Source organism: Prionailurus bengalensis, chromosome B2 (genome assembly GCF_016509475.1).
Source record: "Prionailurus bengalensis isolate Pbe53 chromosome B2, Fcat_Pben_1.1_paternal_pri, whole genome shotgun sequence".
Lineage (NCBI taxonomy): Eukaryota > Metazoa > Chordata > Mammalia > Carnivora > Felidae > Prionailurus > Prionailurus bengalensis.
In genome coordinates, this window is record NC_057349.1 from 133,984,795 (window position 1) to 134,003,319 (window position 18,525).

At 47.4% G+C, this 18,525-nt stretch overlaps 1 protein-coding gene across 11 annotated transcripts in view; it reads left to right on the forward strand.

The window, feature by feature from the left end:
* Window positions 1-18,525, forward strand: part of SASH1 (SAM and SH3 domain containing 1) — a 335,600-nt gene that overhangs the window by 274,208 nt on the left and 42,867 nt on the right. For 7 of the 11 annotated variants that reach the window (XM_043592565.1, XM_043592562.1, XM_043592563.1 and 4 more), the window contains exon 9: window positions 12,999-13,131. In XM_043592565.1, coding sequence (XP_043448500.1) covers window positions 12,999-13,131 — 133 coding nt within the window. Of the gene's footprint in view, window positions 1-622; window positions 2,403-6,984; window positions 7,605-12,459; window positions 12,834-12,998; window positions 13,132-18,525 lie in introns of those variants that run through there. The other 4 variants (XM_043592568.1, XM_043592569.1, XM_043592572.1 and 1 more) reach the window with 4 other exon arrangements.

Sequence of the window (18,525 nt, forward strand, 5' to 3'; positions counted from 1 at the left end):
AAGGAAGGCCACACGGTTTACTTCCTTTGAGATTTTGAAGTTCCTTGGGATAATTCTCAAGATTCCCACTGGTCTGGCTTTTAGAGAAGTGGGGCCTTGTTCCTGGGTCTTCAGAAATTTGTTTCTTCCCTTCATTATGAAGTTTTATTTTAAGGCTTAGTGTGTTAGACTATGTGTGTTTCCTTGCTTGGGTGCTCTTGGTGGAATATTTTTTTGCTGGTCTGCAGTAATTTCATTTTTTGGAGGCTGTTACTCATTTTGCTAGTTGTTGTGGGAAGGATATTCTGTGGTCTGGTTTTCAGCAGTCATCATGACTTGATAGCCAAGGAGAGGCCACAAACAACGCCTTTCTAGCTCTCCATGATTCTGTTCCAGGGATGCAGCCTAGATTTCTTCAATTTGGAAGTAAATTTGCTTGTGGAAGCAACTCCATTGAAATAAGTTCGCTCATTATTTATTCTCCAAACATAAGGATAATTATGTTAAGGGGATAGATCGTGACTCCAGGAGGTGAAATTAGCCCATCTGCCTCCAGCTTCAAGAGACGATTGTGCTGATTGACCCGCGGCCGAAGTTTTGGTTGGAGGAAAGATAATCGGTGTCCACACCTTCCCCCTGTTGCCATGTAGGTTCTATCAGTTTTCTGTATTTTTCATCGTCATGTGTCTAGGCAAGGTTGTTTGGCTGCCCTGTCCAAGAAGATCATGCCTGATCCATGAATCAGTCGCTCTCAGATGCCATAAAAGTAATGTGACTTTGCAAACACCACCCAATCCCTTAGGAGACTTACTGCTTTTGGGATGAAGACTTCTATCAGCTCGCGAAACTAGAGCCTCAAACGCATATGTAGTTGCCCCACTTGGCAGTTCTGTTCTGAATCATCCTTTTTCCATGGCACAGGCTATGTGAGAACTGAATGCACTTGAGAATGAGTGGGTTTGGTGTTTTGCTTCAGTCTTCAGTGTGCCCGACACCGTAGATCTGCTTTGGGTAACGCTACCCCACTTGTTTTTTTTAACCCCAGTCTTAACAGAGGGACCTCATAAGTGGCTGACTGCCTTCCCATCATGTCTTACCTGAGCTCAGCTAACTTATGTGGACAGTGGGGTTGTCTGGCCTCTGGGCAGGGTGACACAGTCCCGGGCAGAAAAATCTTCCAAACGTTTACAGAGTAAAGGGGGAATTCAGTTCTCTTTCCTCCACTTACCTCTCTCCTCCCCGACGGCCCCTTTGAGAAGAAGGAAAGCCGTTTTCTCTGGTCCGTGGCAACTTGAAGAATTGGGACGGGGCTCCCTACGCTTGGCTGTGGGACTCCTGAAGTCTTCTGTTTTCTCCCCCCTCCTCTGGGGAAATTAGCAACTTTATTTGGAGGGGATTCAAAGACATGCAGAGTTCATGCGTTTGAGAAAAAGAATAGAATTTATTGTGGAATGTAGCATCCATTTGCTGTTCCTTTGGTTTTATAGTTAGTTCTTCAAATAGTTTCATAAGTGAATTAAGTGCTGACAAGCCTTCCCCCACCGGAGGAGGGTAATATTACCTCAAATCCTCACATACCTTTTTACAAATAAAAGCATCAGAGAATTCTCTTCTCCTCTTCCTCTTCGTTCTTCAAGTCTGGCAGCAACTAGTTAATCTTGAAACTGCCAGAGAGATTATTTCTATGTTCTACTGCACCTCTGGGAGAAGAATGGAATCTCCTCTTTTCGTCCATATGCTGACAAAAATCTCCTAATTTCAGAGGGCAATGATGTCACCAGCTAATGAGCAAAATATTTCTTACTAAACAGATGAGTCCTTCCCTGGTTCCTTTGTGAAACAGAGGGAAAAAAAAACCTCACAATGTGTTTCATATTGTCTGTAGTTACTCTGACAACTCATAAACACTTCACAATGTAATTCCGACTTCTTTAGAGAGTGAGACTAATTTTTTTTTGTAAACGCGAAGAATAGCACATTAAACCGATGGCTGTGACCAGAAGGCCCCTGCCACGGCTGGACACTGATCACAGGTACTCATCAGTGCTGATCTTGAACATACCGGGCAGGAGCCAACGTGCTGCCCCCAAGGCAGGGAGTGACCTTGAATGCATCACTTCTTGGACCAGCGCAGGATGATCAGGCATGTTGGAGAGATTATGAAATCAGGCTTGGAGAAGAGGAGGGCCGGAAAGCTGCTGTTGATCGGTGTCACATGCTGTTTAGAAGGGCAACAGCAGCAGCCGACTCTCTGCCTGTCCAAGGAGGCAGGCCCCTAAGGCCGCGGGGGCAGAAAGAAGTGAGGCCTTGGGGCCATCTAAACACTGGCCTTCGAGGATCCCGGAGGGACACAGAAATGCCCCCAGCCTCCCAGCGAGTGTTCCTCCCCTCAGTGAAACATGTCTCAGTTTCCCCCGCCAAAGGTGAGTTCAATCATGTTTTTTGTTTTTGTTTTTTTAAATTTTTTAACGTTTATTTTTGAGAGAGGCAGAGCATGAGCAGGGGAGGGGCAGAGAGAGAGGGAGACGCAGAATCCGAAGCAGGCTCCAGGCTCCGAATGTCCTCACAGAGCCTGATGAGGGGCTCGAACTCACCAACTGTGAGATCGTGACCTGAACCAAAGTCCGACACTTAACTGACTGAGCCACCCAGGCACCCAATTCTCCCACTTCTGAATGCCTGTATCTCTCTGTTCCTCTTCTGGGTGTTTCTCACAGCTACTCTCGCTAATCCTATTTCTGAGCTTCTCTGTGGGCTCTCTCTCCCCCAAGACTTGCGGATTGCAATCTTTGCAGCCCCAGTAAAGTCCACTCACTCCTGTTTCAACTCCTTGGAGGCATCCATCCATTGATTTCAACCAGAAAATATCCATTTATCATAGACACAGACACTATTTTTAATTGCTTCAGTGTAAACAGATATTATGTTGAGTGTTGGCAATTGTGTAAGGAAATAGGCACTCTTTTTATACAACTTGTGAGCTTTAAAAGTAATACAGTGTCGGGGTGCCTGGGTGGCTCAGTTGGTTGGGCAACTGACTTCGGCTCAGGTCATGATCTCGCAGTTCGTGGGTTCGAGCCCCGCGTTGAGCTCTGTGCTGACAGCTTAGAGCCTGGAGCCTGCTTCAGATTCTGTGGCTCCCCCTCTCTCTACCCCTCCCCTGCTCATGCTCTGTGTCTCTCTGTCTCTCAATAATAAATAAACATTAAAAAAAAAAGTAAAAAAAAAAGTAACACTGTTTTCATCTGACCAAATTTTTAATATCTGTCCAAGGACTTTAAGCTATGTCCATCTTCTAATTGTTTTTCTAAAAAGAAGAATGTGTTAGATGTGTTAGAAATTTGACAACGAAGTTCATCAGAGTATTGTTTATGATCTTGAAAAATTGGAAACATTCCACTGTCTAATGATTCAGGGCATTAAGAAAACTAGGGTATATTTCTGTGAATACTACTGAATCCTTAATATATTGTATTTGTTGGCTATTTGTTGACATAAGAAAAATGTTCAAAATTTAAAAAGCAGATTTTAGAACTGTTTGAACAGTATCCATTGAGGGCTCCACAGTTTCTCTAAAAGAAACTTTCAGAGGCAGCGGTGTGGCTCAGAGGGTAGCGGCTGGAATCAGGCCCTTTGTTTCTACTCCTGTGTGTTCACGTGAGGGGGGCGTGGGGACCCTGGTAGTGACTGTGGGAGATAGGGCAGCTAACGATCACAAAGTCGCACTTTTTTTATAAAAAGCAAACAAAACATAGAAACCTAAGGGTATGTAGTGTGTGTGTGTGGGGGGGGTGTGCACGCGTGCATGCACGTGTGTGTGTCAAAAGCAGGAGCATAAAAACCAAAATACGACAAATTTTTTGAGTGTGGGAGGGTTCAGGTGATTTCTTTTTCTCCTTCTGTATCTGCATTTTCCACATTTTGTAATTGAAAGCGTATCACGTGTAATCAGAAATAAACATTTACTGAAATACAGACGAACAGGACAGTGGCCCTGGTCTCCTCAGTGATACGCTGGTTACCATATACTTGGCTGAGTCCTGTCACTGTGTGTGCTCTCAGCCACCCAGGTTCTGGAAGAAGAGGAAAGCCAGGAGGGCTTTCCAAGGAAGATGACCTGTGGACTGAATGTTGAAGGATGGGTAGGAGGAGGTGGGGTGGGCAGAGATATTCCCAGAAAAGGAATCTGCCAGTGCGAAGGTGTGCAGGCACATGCGAGATGGAATATTAGAGATGCTCTGAGGGGGTCGAAGGATGAGAACCAGACGCTGTGAGAGGCCTTTCCATGTAGTATCTGCATCCATACCCACAGTAGCTGGGGCAGGGCAGGGCTCTAACCCTGCGAAGTCCCACACTCCACAGGAAGGCCTTTGGACTCTGCCCTGAGGACCTAACGAACCATTCCTTAGGATGGGAGGCTGATGCTCAAATCTGTTCTCAGCAGATTTGCACACTTCCCGCGCACTAAGTACATTCAAGCCCACCACCCAGTGGGCAGGATCAGCGATGCCCTTCCTTCATGAAGCTTCTTCCCTGGTTTCCAACTGAACTGCCCTCCACCAAGAAGCTTCCCAGGGTGGCCTGGCCCAGCCTCGTCTCTCAAATATCCCACAGTTGACTCAGATCCCACAGCAGGGGCTGGGAACAACAGCCCACATCGATGACACACACGTTTGCCGAGGACCCACTGTGGGTGGGGCGTGCACTGGGCACCGTGAGTGTAAGGAGGGAGAACAGACATGGCCCCTGTGGACTTTCCCGTCTTCTAAAGGACGAGCGGTCTTGGATGCCCATGTAGTGCCCAACATGGAGGACCTCCATAAAGACCTGAATCCTCCTTGGAGAGTCGTATCAGTGACAGCTAATGGCAGGGGAGGGGGTACAGGAGGGCCAGGCCACCAAGAGGATGGGCAGGGATGCGTCCTTCCCCCCCCCTCCTCACAGAACCTGGTGCAGTCAGGGCCCGGCTTCCTGTGCCTCTCACAGTATATCCAGAGCTGCCGACCAGGCTCTAGGCCTCACACTCAGGATCTCCTTTGGAGGCTGATCACCGCCTGTTGTATAAATCGGAGAAATTAAGAAACATGCCCAAGCAGACGCTGTTCACGGGTGACATGAAGGGGCCCTGAGCCTACCTCTGACCAGGTTCAGAGTTCCAGCTCCTAATTTGGCTCAGAATCTTCTCTGTGTCTGAACAGCCTGTTCAGACCCAGCCTCAAATGTGGGCCACATCATTAGTTTTCACATGTTTTCTTTGCCGTTGCTATTTACATAGCCCCTACAACAGCAGTTTGGTAGAATTAAAATTGGTCTTGTTTGGATTCCAATCAGCAATAGACTGCAGATGTCATAAGCACTTACTGAGCTCCACTTGTAGGTTGGACAGACACAAAGGTTTTTTTAAATATTTATTTTGAGAGAGAGAGAGAGAGAGAGAGAGAGAGAGAGAGAAAGAGAGAGAGAGAGAAAGAGAGAGAGAGAATGAATGAATGGCAGAGAGGAAGGGAGATAGAGAATTCCAAGCAGGCTCTGTGCTGCCAGCGCAGAGCCCAACGCGGGGCTCGATCACACAAACCAAAGATCATGACCTGAGCCGAAATCCAGAGGCAGATGCTTAGCCAACTGAGTCACCCAGGCGCCCCCCCCACACAAATTTTAAAACAACACTTTAAGATCGATGTTACTGGATCAAATGTGCATGCAGGAACACTAAGACCCAGAGATGTGAAGCGATTTGCTGGAGGACCTGGAAATTCAACTAGGTCTAGTTGTTGAATTGTTCTAGGTTGTTCTAGCTCCAAAGGCCTTCGGCTTTCCTCTTCCCTCTACCCCGCTCCCATGGGGCATGTGCATTTTCTTAGTTTGCACCAAGCAGCAAGGAAATTCAGCCGAGGGTTTCTCCTGACAGTTTTAAGGAACTCTAAGCATAACGTTGCGTGCAACGTGGTTGGCGGTCTCGGGTGAAGAAAGCTCACGTGCACGTTGGAGGTGCAGGAGCCAAACCATGAAGTTTCAGATTCTGCCTCTGCCACTGACCGTCTGGGAAATGAGGTCAAATGGGTAAAGATTAGCCCAGTGCCTGGGAATTACGAGCACACCGTAAACACGGGTGTCGGAAACATGATGTCACAAAAGCACCTGCCACAGTGGGTGGCACAGGTGGACCCTTAGGAGGCAGCGGGGGAGGGGGTGTCGGTGAGTGTATGGGCAGAGCGAGGCAGTATGGGGAACGTGCAGCAAACCCTCATGGGGAGAGAGAATGGGAAATCCCTTTAGGGGTTGGAGGAGACACTTCCGAGGAGAAAATTGGGGGAGAGGGGATTCATGCAGCTCTTGTTGAAGGGCGAGAGACGCCAGAGGGGCTGAGCGAAGGACAGACACCCAGGACAAAGAGATAGATGGGGTTCTGGTGGTCTGTGGCATTGGCTGGGACCTCTGCTGCGTGGTAAAAAGGGTGTGTGTGTATGTGTGTGTATGTGTGTGTGTGTGTGCGCGCGCGCGCACGCACAGGCATGTGAAATGTCCTACCAAGCGAGGTAACCTTGCATAATACATACATACAGGCCCAACAAGGAGAGAGGCACCTTGGACTGGGGACAGATCAGACTGCCCAGCGGGAACACGTGACTTACCCAAAGTGGCTGAATTTACTCCTGACAGACAGACATGACTTGTAACCCACGTTGTAGACTCCACCTGGGTTTTCAGTCCTGTCTTGTTCAGATGATATTCTGTTTAAGTAACAGCATGTGCCCGTCACTCCCCAGACACCCCTGAGAAAATTAAATGATCACCTTGTGACACAGTCCCCGTGCACACATTTCTAGAAGACCAGAGAACCCCAGCTGCTCTGAAATGATTATTGAAACAATTGGGTAAGACAGTTTTAGAAGCATCACCGGACAGGAAATATCTCTCCTACATTGACTTGGGTAGTCAAAATAGAAAAAGGAGTGGGGACAGATCGAAAGTGACAAGTCCAGAAGAAAACCAAAATCACAAGTTTTAATTCAGTAATTTCAAAAATAGCCATTGGAAGGTGTCTATTTTCAATCGAGACTACTCCCTTCAGGGGATGTTTGGAGGAGTATCTGCGAAAGAGATCTTTTTTAAGTTCAGTCACTTGTAAGGGTTAGTCCTTGTCCCGGATTTGCTCAGATTCCCGCGTCCTTTTTTTTCTTTCTCTGGAATTCCATAGACAGTAATTAAGGAACTGGAGGCCAGCGGGAGGTCAGGGAGCCTTCGTCAGTGAAAACAGGGATTGTTTGCCACGTACAACACTCCCTTTTTTCCTTGTGGTGAATAGGAGATTTGCTTAGAGCTGATGACTTATGCCTTTCTTACAAGTTATGCAGTTAGCAAGTAACTGGGGAATCAGTCAGCAGGCAGAAAGCAGCTAATTGAACCCAGTGTCTTCACTTTTTCCTCCTTCGGATGCTAAGCCGTGCTGGTGGAGCCTGTCTGATCATGTAACTCCAACGGAACATGTTTGAGGAGTGCCTGATCCTCACTTTGAGATCACAGAGTTGACGGAACAGGAGTGAAGACGCGCTCAACGTGGGGAGGGGGCGGGGGGACCAGACGTGCTGGAAATTGCCCCTTAGGCCTGCTAAATGCCGAAGCCGGTAAGTCCGTTGGATGTGTTTAACGTGAAAGGGAAAATGTGCTTTCTGTCTCTGCAAGGAAAAGCTTTTTTGACTGCTCCCGGGTAGGATGCTATCCTCTTTTCTGTTCAGCTTCTTCGAGATTTGTCCTCCTTCCCTTCTTTCCTTCCCTGCTGTGGAACCCCGAGCCTTCTTTCCCAGCACGCTCACCCAATAAGGCATAGCTTTGGGGGGAGAATAGGGGATTTTAATCTGAGAATAAAGGGATTCTCAAGAGACTGAGTGTACGTGGTTGGAGCCCAGTTGTCATCGTGGAGGCTTTCAGTGCGGAGGACTGGGCTGCAGACTGCCTTGCCTGATGCAGCTTTTCATAAAGCTGCAGCCGACCCGCTTCCTTCCCTTACGGTTAACGCCGCTGGCAGTGCAGACCTGGGAAATGGAAGCGTCTCTGTTTGATTCTGCACCCAGTCGACCAGAAACTGCTGTGTGAATTTCACAAGCAAAATACGTTTCCGATTTCAGACTATTTCAGAAATGCTTAAATATCTTATAGCGGGGTGTGTGTAGTGTGTGTGTGTGTGTGTGTCTCCAGGGGAGATAAACTTAGTCTGGCTGCTAATTGCAACAGTGGGCTGGGTGTCGAGAGAGCCGGGGAAGCAAGCTGAGCGTGGTTTCTGCAAAAGGCACAGTCGTAATCCTGCGCTCACCCTGGGCTCCAGCAGCCCCCAGAGGGACTCCGGTGGCTCCTTGCGAGTTCAGTTTAACTTTTATTAGGGAACAGTGCTCCCGCGCCTGCAACACTGTGCCGCGCGGCTGTTGGAAAGCATATGTCACAGCGCACCTTAGCTGCTAGAACCGTTTGTTACTGGGGTGGGAGGGGGGTGGCCGTGAAGGATCTGTTACCCACCTGCAGGGACGGGCTGGAGAGCGCGGGATGCTGCCGTTCCGTTTGCTCGACTCACACACTTTTCTGTCTACAGATGCTATTAATTGTGTTCCCTTTTTTTCCGATCCTCCTCTGCGTAGCCGTGTTATGAAAAGTCCTCCACGCTGGCCCCATGTCTTTCCTATTAGAACATTGCAGATGTGTCAAGGATGCACATGTTCCAAAAGAAGCTGAGAAGGAAGGAGGCTCCACCCTCCTTGGCCTGCCAAGTGGGCCCCATAGGCCCCTCATTCAGCGCCCTGGCAGGCGAATGGTGCACTATCTCTTTAAAGCAGCTCTAGTTTTGTGCCTTGGCTTGGTCAATTTGTTATGGTTTAAAACTGTGGAGCCAGCTGTCTGTAATCTGATGTAATGTTGCCATGGAAACCAGCAATGAAACACTTAAGCATTCACCACAGAATTACTACATATAGCATTAGCCAAAGTAATTAAAAGTTGAGCCATATGGGCTTTCTGGTGGAAAAATCTGCAGTAGAGAGGCTTGGAAATCAAATGTTTCTATTTACAATAACGTAAATCCGCTCTTCGGCCTCCTTCGGTAGAATAAATTAATTGCCTTTTTCTGCTAACGTTGGGAGGTGAGGAGTTTTGTACAGATGATTGCATTTTCACGCTCTCATTTAGAAGACGAGCAAATTAAAGTTTACTTCAGTACCGTGACCTGGGGCCGGGCAGGCAGGGAGAGGAGATACCACCTCGTGTTACAAGGTGCATAAACATATACTGCTATTTTTTACGTTAGTTGATTTAAAACCTGTTCTCTAGTAGTTCTGTTTAATTCTAGGGGTCTGTTTCTTGGAACCAACTATTCATTTTATGTGCACTGCAGATTTCCTTCTATGAGAGTTCCTCCAGGCGCACAGATTTCTTTTAAATGTGTGCACACGCGTGCATACACAGATATGGTTAAATAGTTCTTTTTTTAATTTTCACACCCTCATCTCTGGGGGTGTAATTTCTGAATAAAAAGACACAAGTTATTTTCAGCATTTGGAAAGTGGCATATGCTTATTTAAAAGGAGAGACCTGAAATGAGGAATTTAACTTTATTTAACAGTTTAAATGAAATGCATGCCTTATACACAGTCTATGTTAAAACAGCTGGAGGGAAATTTTTAAAAGCAAATATTTCACAAACTCCTTTTCCTCTGGACTCAGGAGGAAGTGAGAAGTCAACACCTCTCCATCAATAAAATGCATCCTTGGGATACACTGTTCAACTCCAGTGACTTCTAGGCTGACTCATGGGGGATTTTCTATTTAAAAAAAATAATAAAGCATAAAGACAGAAATAGATGACATTTTTCTTCACGTAAATTGTGCTGCATCTATCTGGTTTAGCGTCCAAAGCACGATAATGACAAGTGACTGGTTGTTGTGATTTGTGATTTGTCAATGGCAAACACCTCTAAAATATTCATAATTTTTTTTTAGAAAAATAAAAATAACATTAGTTCAAAGTTCTAAAGAGCTCCTGTTTCTCAAAACTAGACGGAACATGTGAAAGCAATTAAATAAGTACCTGGAATATGTTATTTTTCACCCCGGTGAATCGGGGGAGAGGAACGTAGGACTCACGGAGGAGGTTTTTGCCTTTAATCTGTTGCCCTGATTTAGCTATTTTGATTTCTCTCTCAAAAGTTCCCTCTGATGGCACATTTCCTACATATTTGTGGAATGCACAGGCATACCCCTCCCCCTCACCACCATCAGCAGCCCTCAAGCTAGGTACAAGGTATACATACAAAACTAATTTTCATTCTGTAACATAGCATCCTGTATCTTTGTTCATTTCATTTACACTCACTTCAGAATTTTTAAAATTTTATTTGTCATTTATTTATTTTTAATTTTTTTTAATGTTTATTTATTTTTGAGAGACAGAGTGTGAGCAGGGGAGGGGCAGAGAGAGAGACACAGAATCAGAAGCAGGCCCTAGGATGTCAGCACAGAGCCGACGTGGGGCTCGAACTCACAAACTGTGAGATCATGACCTGAGCCGAAGTGGGACACGTAACCAACTGAGCCACCCAGGCGCCCCTATTTGTTATTTATTTTGAGAGAGAGCGAGCACGTGTACAAGCCGGGGGGTGGGGAGGGGAGTGGACAGAGAGAGAGGGCTCTCGCCATCAGTGCAGAGCCCGACATGGGGCTTGATCCCACAAACCGTGAGATCACAACCTGAGCTGAAATTAAGAGTCGGACCCTTAACCAACTAAGCCACCTGGGCACCCATTAACTTTGGAATTTTTTAATACGAGAGTGACAGGGGCGCCTGGGTGGCGCAGTCGGTTAAGCGTCCGACTTCAGCTCAGGTCACGATCTCGCAGTCTGTGAGTTCGAGCCCCGCGTCGGGCTCTGGGCTGATGGCTCAGAGCCTGGAGCCTGTTTCCGATTCTGTGTCTCCCTCTCTCTCTGCCCCTCCCCCGTTCATGCTCTGTCTCTCTCTGTCTCAAAAATAAATAAACGTTAAAAAAAAAATACGAGAGTGACAGACATGTTCTAGATTTGTCCCACTATAATCTAATGTTGGTTCTTCTTCTATTGGAATTGCTTAGTTTTAGAGATCCATCAAAAAGGCAGAATATTTTCAGTGTTAATGTGTAATCCCATGCCCTAGGGTTCTGTTCGGGTGCTGATGACCCAGCATGAAGGTTAACCAAGTTTCTCATTTTTCTGGTTGACCACTGACCACTTCATCACATATCAACAGTTCAACCAAGCATAAATGAAAATTCATACCATTCAATACTGTTATGTAGCAGAAGCTGTACTTACTAGTTCATTTTAGTTTTGTTACATTTTAAGTTTTAGGCCAAACACATTAGGCCGAATGGCCAGCATGCAATGTATATGTAGCCTCCTTCCCCACCCCCCATTACCTGGGGGTCCAATTCGCATTCTTCATCATCAGGTAAGCAGTAGTTCACTTTAATGCTGAGATGGATAGGTAACACTTTAGGAATTATAGAGAAATTGGATACAGTTCACAGAAGGGAAGCCTGAGAAACACCCCTGTCCTGATGACTCACCATTTATGGGTTATAGTAATTATTCTTCAGTGGGTGAATGGTTTGCTTACAGTTGTGCAGAGAGAAAGTACAATGGCCTTATGCTGGGAGCCCCAGGGGGAGGACAGAGGCCAGGAAATGGGTTGTATTTATCGCTTACGTAGTGCCATAGTGCCACAGAAATAGTTGTGGCCTCCCGACATGCTGCACCGTTTTTCTGCCCAAGTAATTCACAGTATCTTTACCTTGTTTACCCTTGAACTCTTCTCGGCTAACTCTTACTACGTCCCCATTTGATGGTCGATGGAGGCAGGATGATGGAGGAGGGGTGGGAATGTCTTCATGTCAGACCAGCTCAGAGATGTGGGTTTTGTTTTGTTTTGTGTTGATTGTATGAGGCGTCCCTGTCCTTACCATCTCTGAACTAGGTTGGAGGAAATGGAGGGAGGGCTGTTGCCAGGTCGTGCAGGATCAGCCGGGGCTGCTCGCGAGCTGCCTGGGGTGGGGGGCGCTGTGCGCTTCCGCCCCCCAGGAACGCCCGAGCACCCGGCCCGCGCAGCACGCCTTTTGGCCTGTTGGGCCAAAAGCTGCAGACTTCTCTTGCTTTTGCACATTTTGCACCGATAAAACAGAGGAAGCTGCATATTGGACGTTAGAGCTGACTTGGAAACGCAAACCTCATTTTGTTCACAAGGAAAGGATTGTTTTTCACTGGGGTCACTGCTGCGGAGGGAATTTTTTTTTCTCTCTGTAATGTTTGATACTTGAGGGAAAACAGCTGGGTTGAGCATACTCGAGTCGCTGCAAACTGAAATGGCATGCTGGGGAATATGCGCTGTGCTGTATGGCTGAAAAGGTCAGCTTTTTCCCTTGTCCCTCGTGGAGGAATGCAGGGTCTGTCCTCACGCGCGCCTCGCGAGCTCTCAGAAGGAGCCGGGAGAGGCCGCAGGCATGGCTGAGATGTGGCGGACTGTCCTAACAAACGCGATAGAAGGCGGCTTTTTGCTTCTCTTCCCTTTTCCTGCCCTGCTGTTTTTGATTTTGGGGGGAGGACTGGAACAAGTCAACAGAATTTTGGTTTGGAGAAGTAGTTGATGACCACGCTAAGCGGTCCTGATGGGCCAGACAGAGGAGAGCCGGGCCCAAACCACAGCAGCGGGACTGGAATTACGGGGCCAGCCTTGTGGAGAGGGCCCCGTCGGAGTTCTCCTAAGAGGACTGGGAAGTAACTGAGACAAGCGCAGGGCATGCTGGGCAGGGGCCTGATGCTCCGGTGAATTAGGCCTCAGGATGGTATGTGGAGCTTCGCGAACCTGTTGGGCCACTGAGCTGGCGCCCCACGTTCAGCTGCACAACTGCCCAAGTTCAGACTGGCGGGGAGGCCGGGCTGCACCCAGCTGCCAGAGCAGAGCCCTGGGGCAATTACCTGATTAACTTTTCCCTTTGTTTCTTTGCCAGTCAAGAGAACAATCGGATGATGAGACTGAGGAGTCGGTGAAGTTTAAGAGATTACACAAGCTGGTCAGCTCCACTCGCAGAGTGAGAAAGAAACTAATCAGGGTGGAAGAAATGAAAAAGCCCAGCACCGAAGGTAAACACGCAAGCTCGCGCGCACACGCGCGCACACACACACACACACACACACACACACTCCGCCCTGCTTTATTCCAAAGTAGATCAGCTGGGATCAGCTTTTCAGTAGAAAAAGGGTATGATTTCAAGTGGAAAACGGATTGCATTCTGGCTGAGGCTGGCGGAGAGCGTTTGGGTGTGCGTGTTAGCTGGGCATTGCTCAGCATGTACGGATCCTGGCATCCGGCATGTCGGGAGCTTAGTCATTTCAGTGTTACAGCAACGCGGGATGGCTAGTATGTGACAACGAAGTCTTCTCAAGGTGTGGCATAGCTTTCATTTTGAGCTTACATCATTCTATGTAAACCTCATTATTTAAAAAAAAAAATTTTAATGCTTATTTATTTTTGAGAGAGAGAGTGGGGGAGAGGCAGAGAGAAAGGGAGACACAGAATCCGAGGCAGGTTCCAGGCTCCGAGCTGTCAGCCCAGGACCCGACACGGGGCTCGAACTCAAAACCCGCAAGATCATGACCCGAGCCAAAGTCAGACGCTCAACCGACTGAGCCACCCAGGCACCCCTTATATCAACTTTATTTGATAACTTCTTCCTAGCCTCTGTGACCAAAGACTGGTGGCTCTTGCCCACGGAGTTTAGTCCAGATTTGATATATATCCATCTCAAACAAACATCTAACAATCAAGGCACTTAATACCCTTTCAGATCTCTGAGGGATGATTTGTTCTTCCTGTAAACAGTCTGAAGACTCCATTCAGATTGGGCTCTAAGGACCTTTCATTCTAAGTGGATCTTAAGAGCTATCTTGCTGGCTAAGCTGCTTGTCAGATGAAGCAATAATGTCAGAAGGGGCATGAGCCTGGATTTATTGTAGTGAATAGTTAACCTTTGAAGTGTGATTATGACAATTTAAATCTCAACCATATCCATCTCTCCTATTGTTAGCAGTCTGCATTTGCAGCATCTTGTAAAGTTCTCCCAAAAGGATGAAAGAAAAGAGTAAGATTTCCCATTTGGGAAAACAATAAGTGGACTGGAAAAAATACTGGAGAGACTAGGTCTTATTTTTTAAAAAGCACATTGCTTGTTAAAATGTCACACCTACGTCTTAAGGAATTTCAGAATTTTAACACGTAGATTTGAAAATGATCTTCGAGAAGCCTTTTGGTTGTACGCTGGTAAGATCAAGCCATGGAGGGGACTGGATTTCCCCTTATTTGCATAGATGAGGGTTTCCTGGTGTTTTTCACTGCTGTTTTTAAATTTCTGTTTGCTGTAATTATTTATCAGTTTAAATCCCCTGGAGAAATATTGAAGGTGAGGGGATTATGGGAGCGTGAAGGCAAGGGAGGAAGAGAAAGGAGGATGGGAAAGGGCGGTGGGGGGGCTGGAGAGAAACGTGCTTATGGGCAATTTCATAGAGTTGCGTGGAATTCCAGGTTCCATTTGGGTATCTTCTTGTGTGGTAATTCTGTTTGCCTCTGGGTGCAATGCTGATGTTATATTTGGATGGTTTTTTTTTTTTTTAATTTTTTTTTTCTTTCAACGTTTTATTTTTATTTTGGGGACAGAGAGAGACAGAGCACGAACGGGGGAGGGGCAGAGAGAGAGGGAGCCACAGAATCGGAAACAGGCTCCAGGCTCCGAGCCGTCCGCCCAGAGCCCGACGCGGGGCTCGAACCCCCGGACCGCGAGATCGTGACCCGGCTGAAGTCGGCCGCTGAACCGACTGCGCCACCCAGGCGCCCCATATTTGGATGTTTTAACACCTGCCCATCAGTGCTGGTTTTCACAATACAGAATTATAGCCTGATCTCCTCTCACTCGCAGCTCTTAATGAAATGACACACATACTGTCAGTTGGTAAGAAGTAGTAAGTAGAACCATATGGAATTGCTGTCATTCAAGCTTGGCCACCGCGTTTTATTTTATTTTTAAATGTTTATTTGTTTATTTTGAGGGAGAGAAAGCACAAGTGGGGGAGGGGTGGAGAGAGGAGAGAGAGAGAATCTCAAGCAGGTTCTGTGCTGTCAGTGCAGAGCCTGATGTGGGGCTCAGTGTCACAAACCATGAGATCATATCATGATCTGAGCTGAACACTTAACAGACTGAGCCACCTAGGCACCCCTGGGCACCACACTTTAAAACAAACCTGGCATACTTGGCAAAATTGAATCCCAAAGATAGCCAATGGATTGGTGATTCTTGTCCATAGACGAGACGGAACGATTCACGTACCTGGTGCTGGGCCTGCCACCTGGTGGCGTAGTCCTACAGAAGAGTCATTTGCATTCGGGCCGCCTTTTCCACTAGACTAACGTCTGATAACAGTACAGCAATACTCTGTTTGCATATGTATGTCAGAACAGATCAGTCCAAGTGTCTCTGAGAGACACGGTGGAAAAGGGGAAGAATATACCTGGAGAGGTAGCTTTAGGGTAAAAAGTAGTCATTGTATGGACTTCTAGCCCTGAACTATAATTCACCTGAGTCTGGATTAGGTTCCACAGATGAAACATGGATTCAATGAGCCCGAGTCCCAATTAACCTCTGGTGTCTGATGAATTGGGGAGCAAGGGTGCCATTAAGTGGGCAGGTGGGTATTGCCAGCTCAGGCTGCCCACGAGACTGGACCAGACTAGACGAGAGCTCCCTCAAGCCCCTGTGGAACGGAACTCTGTGAGGCTCCTCATCGACAGAAGAGCTGGTTCTTGGCCCTTGAATCTGCAAAGCAGGAAAGAGTCACATTCCCAATAACCCCTCCTTTGCCACCTCTGGACCTTCAAGGAGTTGAGCCTTTTGGCTTCCCACATGTCTGTGCCAATGCTAAGTTTTCTGAGGGATAATTAACCTTTATTGAGAGCATTCTGTGTGCCAGCCACTTGCCTAAACACTTTAGATTTTGTGTTTCTTTTAATATGTCATCCCCAGAATAGCCACCAGAGGCAGGCATTCATACCACCCTCGTTTCACAAATGAGGGCACTGACCCGCCAAGAGGTTAAATAATTCACTCAAGGTCACTGAGCCTGCTGGCAGAAGGCCCGGAATTAAGTCCGGGCAGCCTGGGTCTTCACTCTGTTCCCACCCCTTCCCCACTGCCCCCCCCCCGGCTCTGGAGTCCTGGGAGAGCCATGAGAGTTCTGTCTCTCACCTGGTCTCACCCACGTAACTGAGTTTCAGGTCCTCCTCCAGGGCATGGATGACCCTAGACAGTATTAAATCGTAGGCCAGGTCAGTGCCCTCCATCGGCCCGTTTCTGTGCTTTTTCCCCTAGAGCTGATACACACCTACCTTCCACCATTGTTCCAGCTCATCTGTAACCCAATAATGAATGAATCATTAGCCTTCGTTCAGTGCTTTTTACCTTACAGAGCACCTTTACGTATTTCACTTAATTTTATCCTTAAAAAAAAAATTAGTTATTTAAGAAAGAGAGCAGTGGAGAGGCAGAGAGAGAGGGGGAGAGAGAGACTCCCAAGCAGGCTCCACATTGTCAGCACAGAGCCTGATGAGGGGCCCGATCTCACAAGATCATTACCTGAGCTGAGATCAAGAGTCAGACACTTAACTGACCGAGCCACCCAGGCGCCCCTAATTTCATCCTCGTAACAGCCTTGCAGCAGATAGTTCTCAGATAGGTAGACATTATTACAGGCGAGGAGACAGGCTTAGAGCGATGAAATAATTGCCCAAGGTCATGGAGATGGTGAGTGGCAGAGACAGAGCTGGAATCGGGGCGTAAATCTGTGTTCTTGGCATTAAGTCACCCCAAATCCTACCCCTGTTAAAATCACCTTCCTTCCATATTCTGATCTCAGCTGACTAGGAGAGATAAAGGTCGCTATGTGAAACAGGTCACACCAAATGATGATGGGGTCAGTGCACGCTGACTGTCATTCTCCCCATTAAATAGTTGTACTTGGAGGCCCCAGAAGGAGAGAAGCAGGCCTGTAAACCCCAGGAATCAAGTGAAGGCTGGGATTTCAGGCCTCGGGTCAGACACAGACGGAAGAACGTACCCTATGCAAGGCCTGCCCTCGGCACACAGCATTTGCCCCATTTCCCTCCAAGCTCCTTACCAAATGCAGGCTTTTCAGGATCAGGACACAGAGCTCTACAGGTCATGGACATGTGTGCACCGGCTGGTTCCAGACTCAGATGTGTCATGGAAGTATTGGAATCTCTGATGACAAACCTAAACACAGAGTCCAGAACGTTTCCAGACCACTGTTGGGTGACAGATTGTTAAAATTTCCAGTAGACGCACCCGAATTCCCCGAGTCCCCTTCGGACTGTGGGTAGATCAGGGCCTTGTGCACCTCCGTGGGCACCTGGGCGAAATGCAAAGCCGTGATCTGTGATCTGGACACTTCTATTGAGAAGTCCAGTGCTGGTCTGCCTCCTCCACCAGGCTGTGCCTCTCCTCTCGGCCCTGCCACTTCTTCCTGCGAGCGGAGGGTGGATCGCATCTAGAAGAGGTGGCCGTTTTTACTTCTAACAACAGAAGGGCCCTTGGTCTCCATACCTTATTAGTCAGGGGTCCTGAGGAAAGAGCGGGAAACTTTCACAGTATTTGCACACTGCCTCTGGTCTGGCAAATTCCTGCCAGAGTTCGATTATACTCTGCTTTTAAATACTCATGAAAGGGGGTGCCTGGGTGGCTCAGTCGGTTAAGCGTCCGGCTCTTCATCTGGGCTCAGGTCACGATCTCACAGTTTGTGAGTTCAAGCCCTGAGTCGTGACGGCTCTGTGCTGGTGGTGTGGAGCCTGCTTCCGATTCTCTCTCTCTCTCTCTCTCTCTCTCTCCTCCTCCTCCTCCTCCTCCTCCTCCTCCTCTCTGCCTCTCTCCTGCTTCTGCTCTCTCTCCAAATAAATAAATAATTTTTTTTTTTTTAAAAACAACAACTCTCATGAAAGATCCGAGAATAATCCTTCCGGGAATACATTTGTGCTGCAGATTATGGAGAACTTTGGACTGGACACAGTTCTGAATCTCCCTCCCCACCACTGTCTCCTTGACGTAAAAATCCATTTTGAGCCGTACTTAATAGCAGCGATTCTGTTTTTCTTTATACTTGTAATAATAACTCCCATCAGCTGGAAAAGGAAGAAACCTTTAGAATTTTAAGAGGCTGATACCAATCTTTTCATCCTTCCCCTCTCCGAAGCGAGCAGTTCTCTCTGACATTTAACCACACACTGGCACCCGCATCCCAGCTGGTATATTTAGGGCCATCCCTCTGTTCCAAGGAACTTTTTATTTTTTCCTCTTCACAGTTCAGCTGGTGGAAAGCAGCAGTTCTCAAAAGGTTCCTTATAATTAAAGGGACCCAGCCAGTTAGGATCCCTACACCCACAGTTTGACCTACTTCTTTTTCACATCTGTTCACATA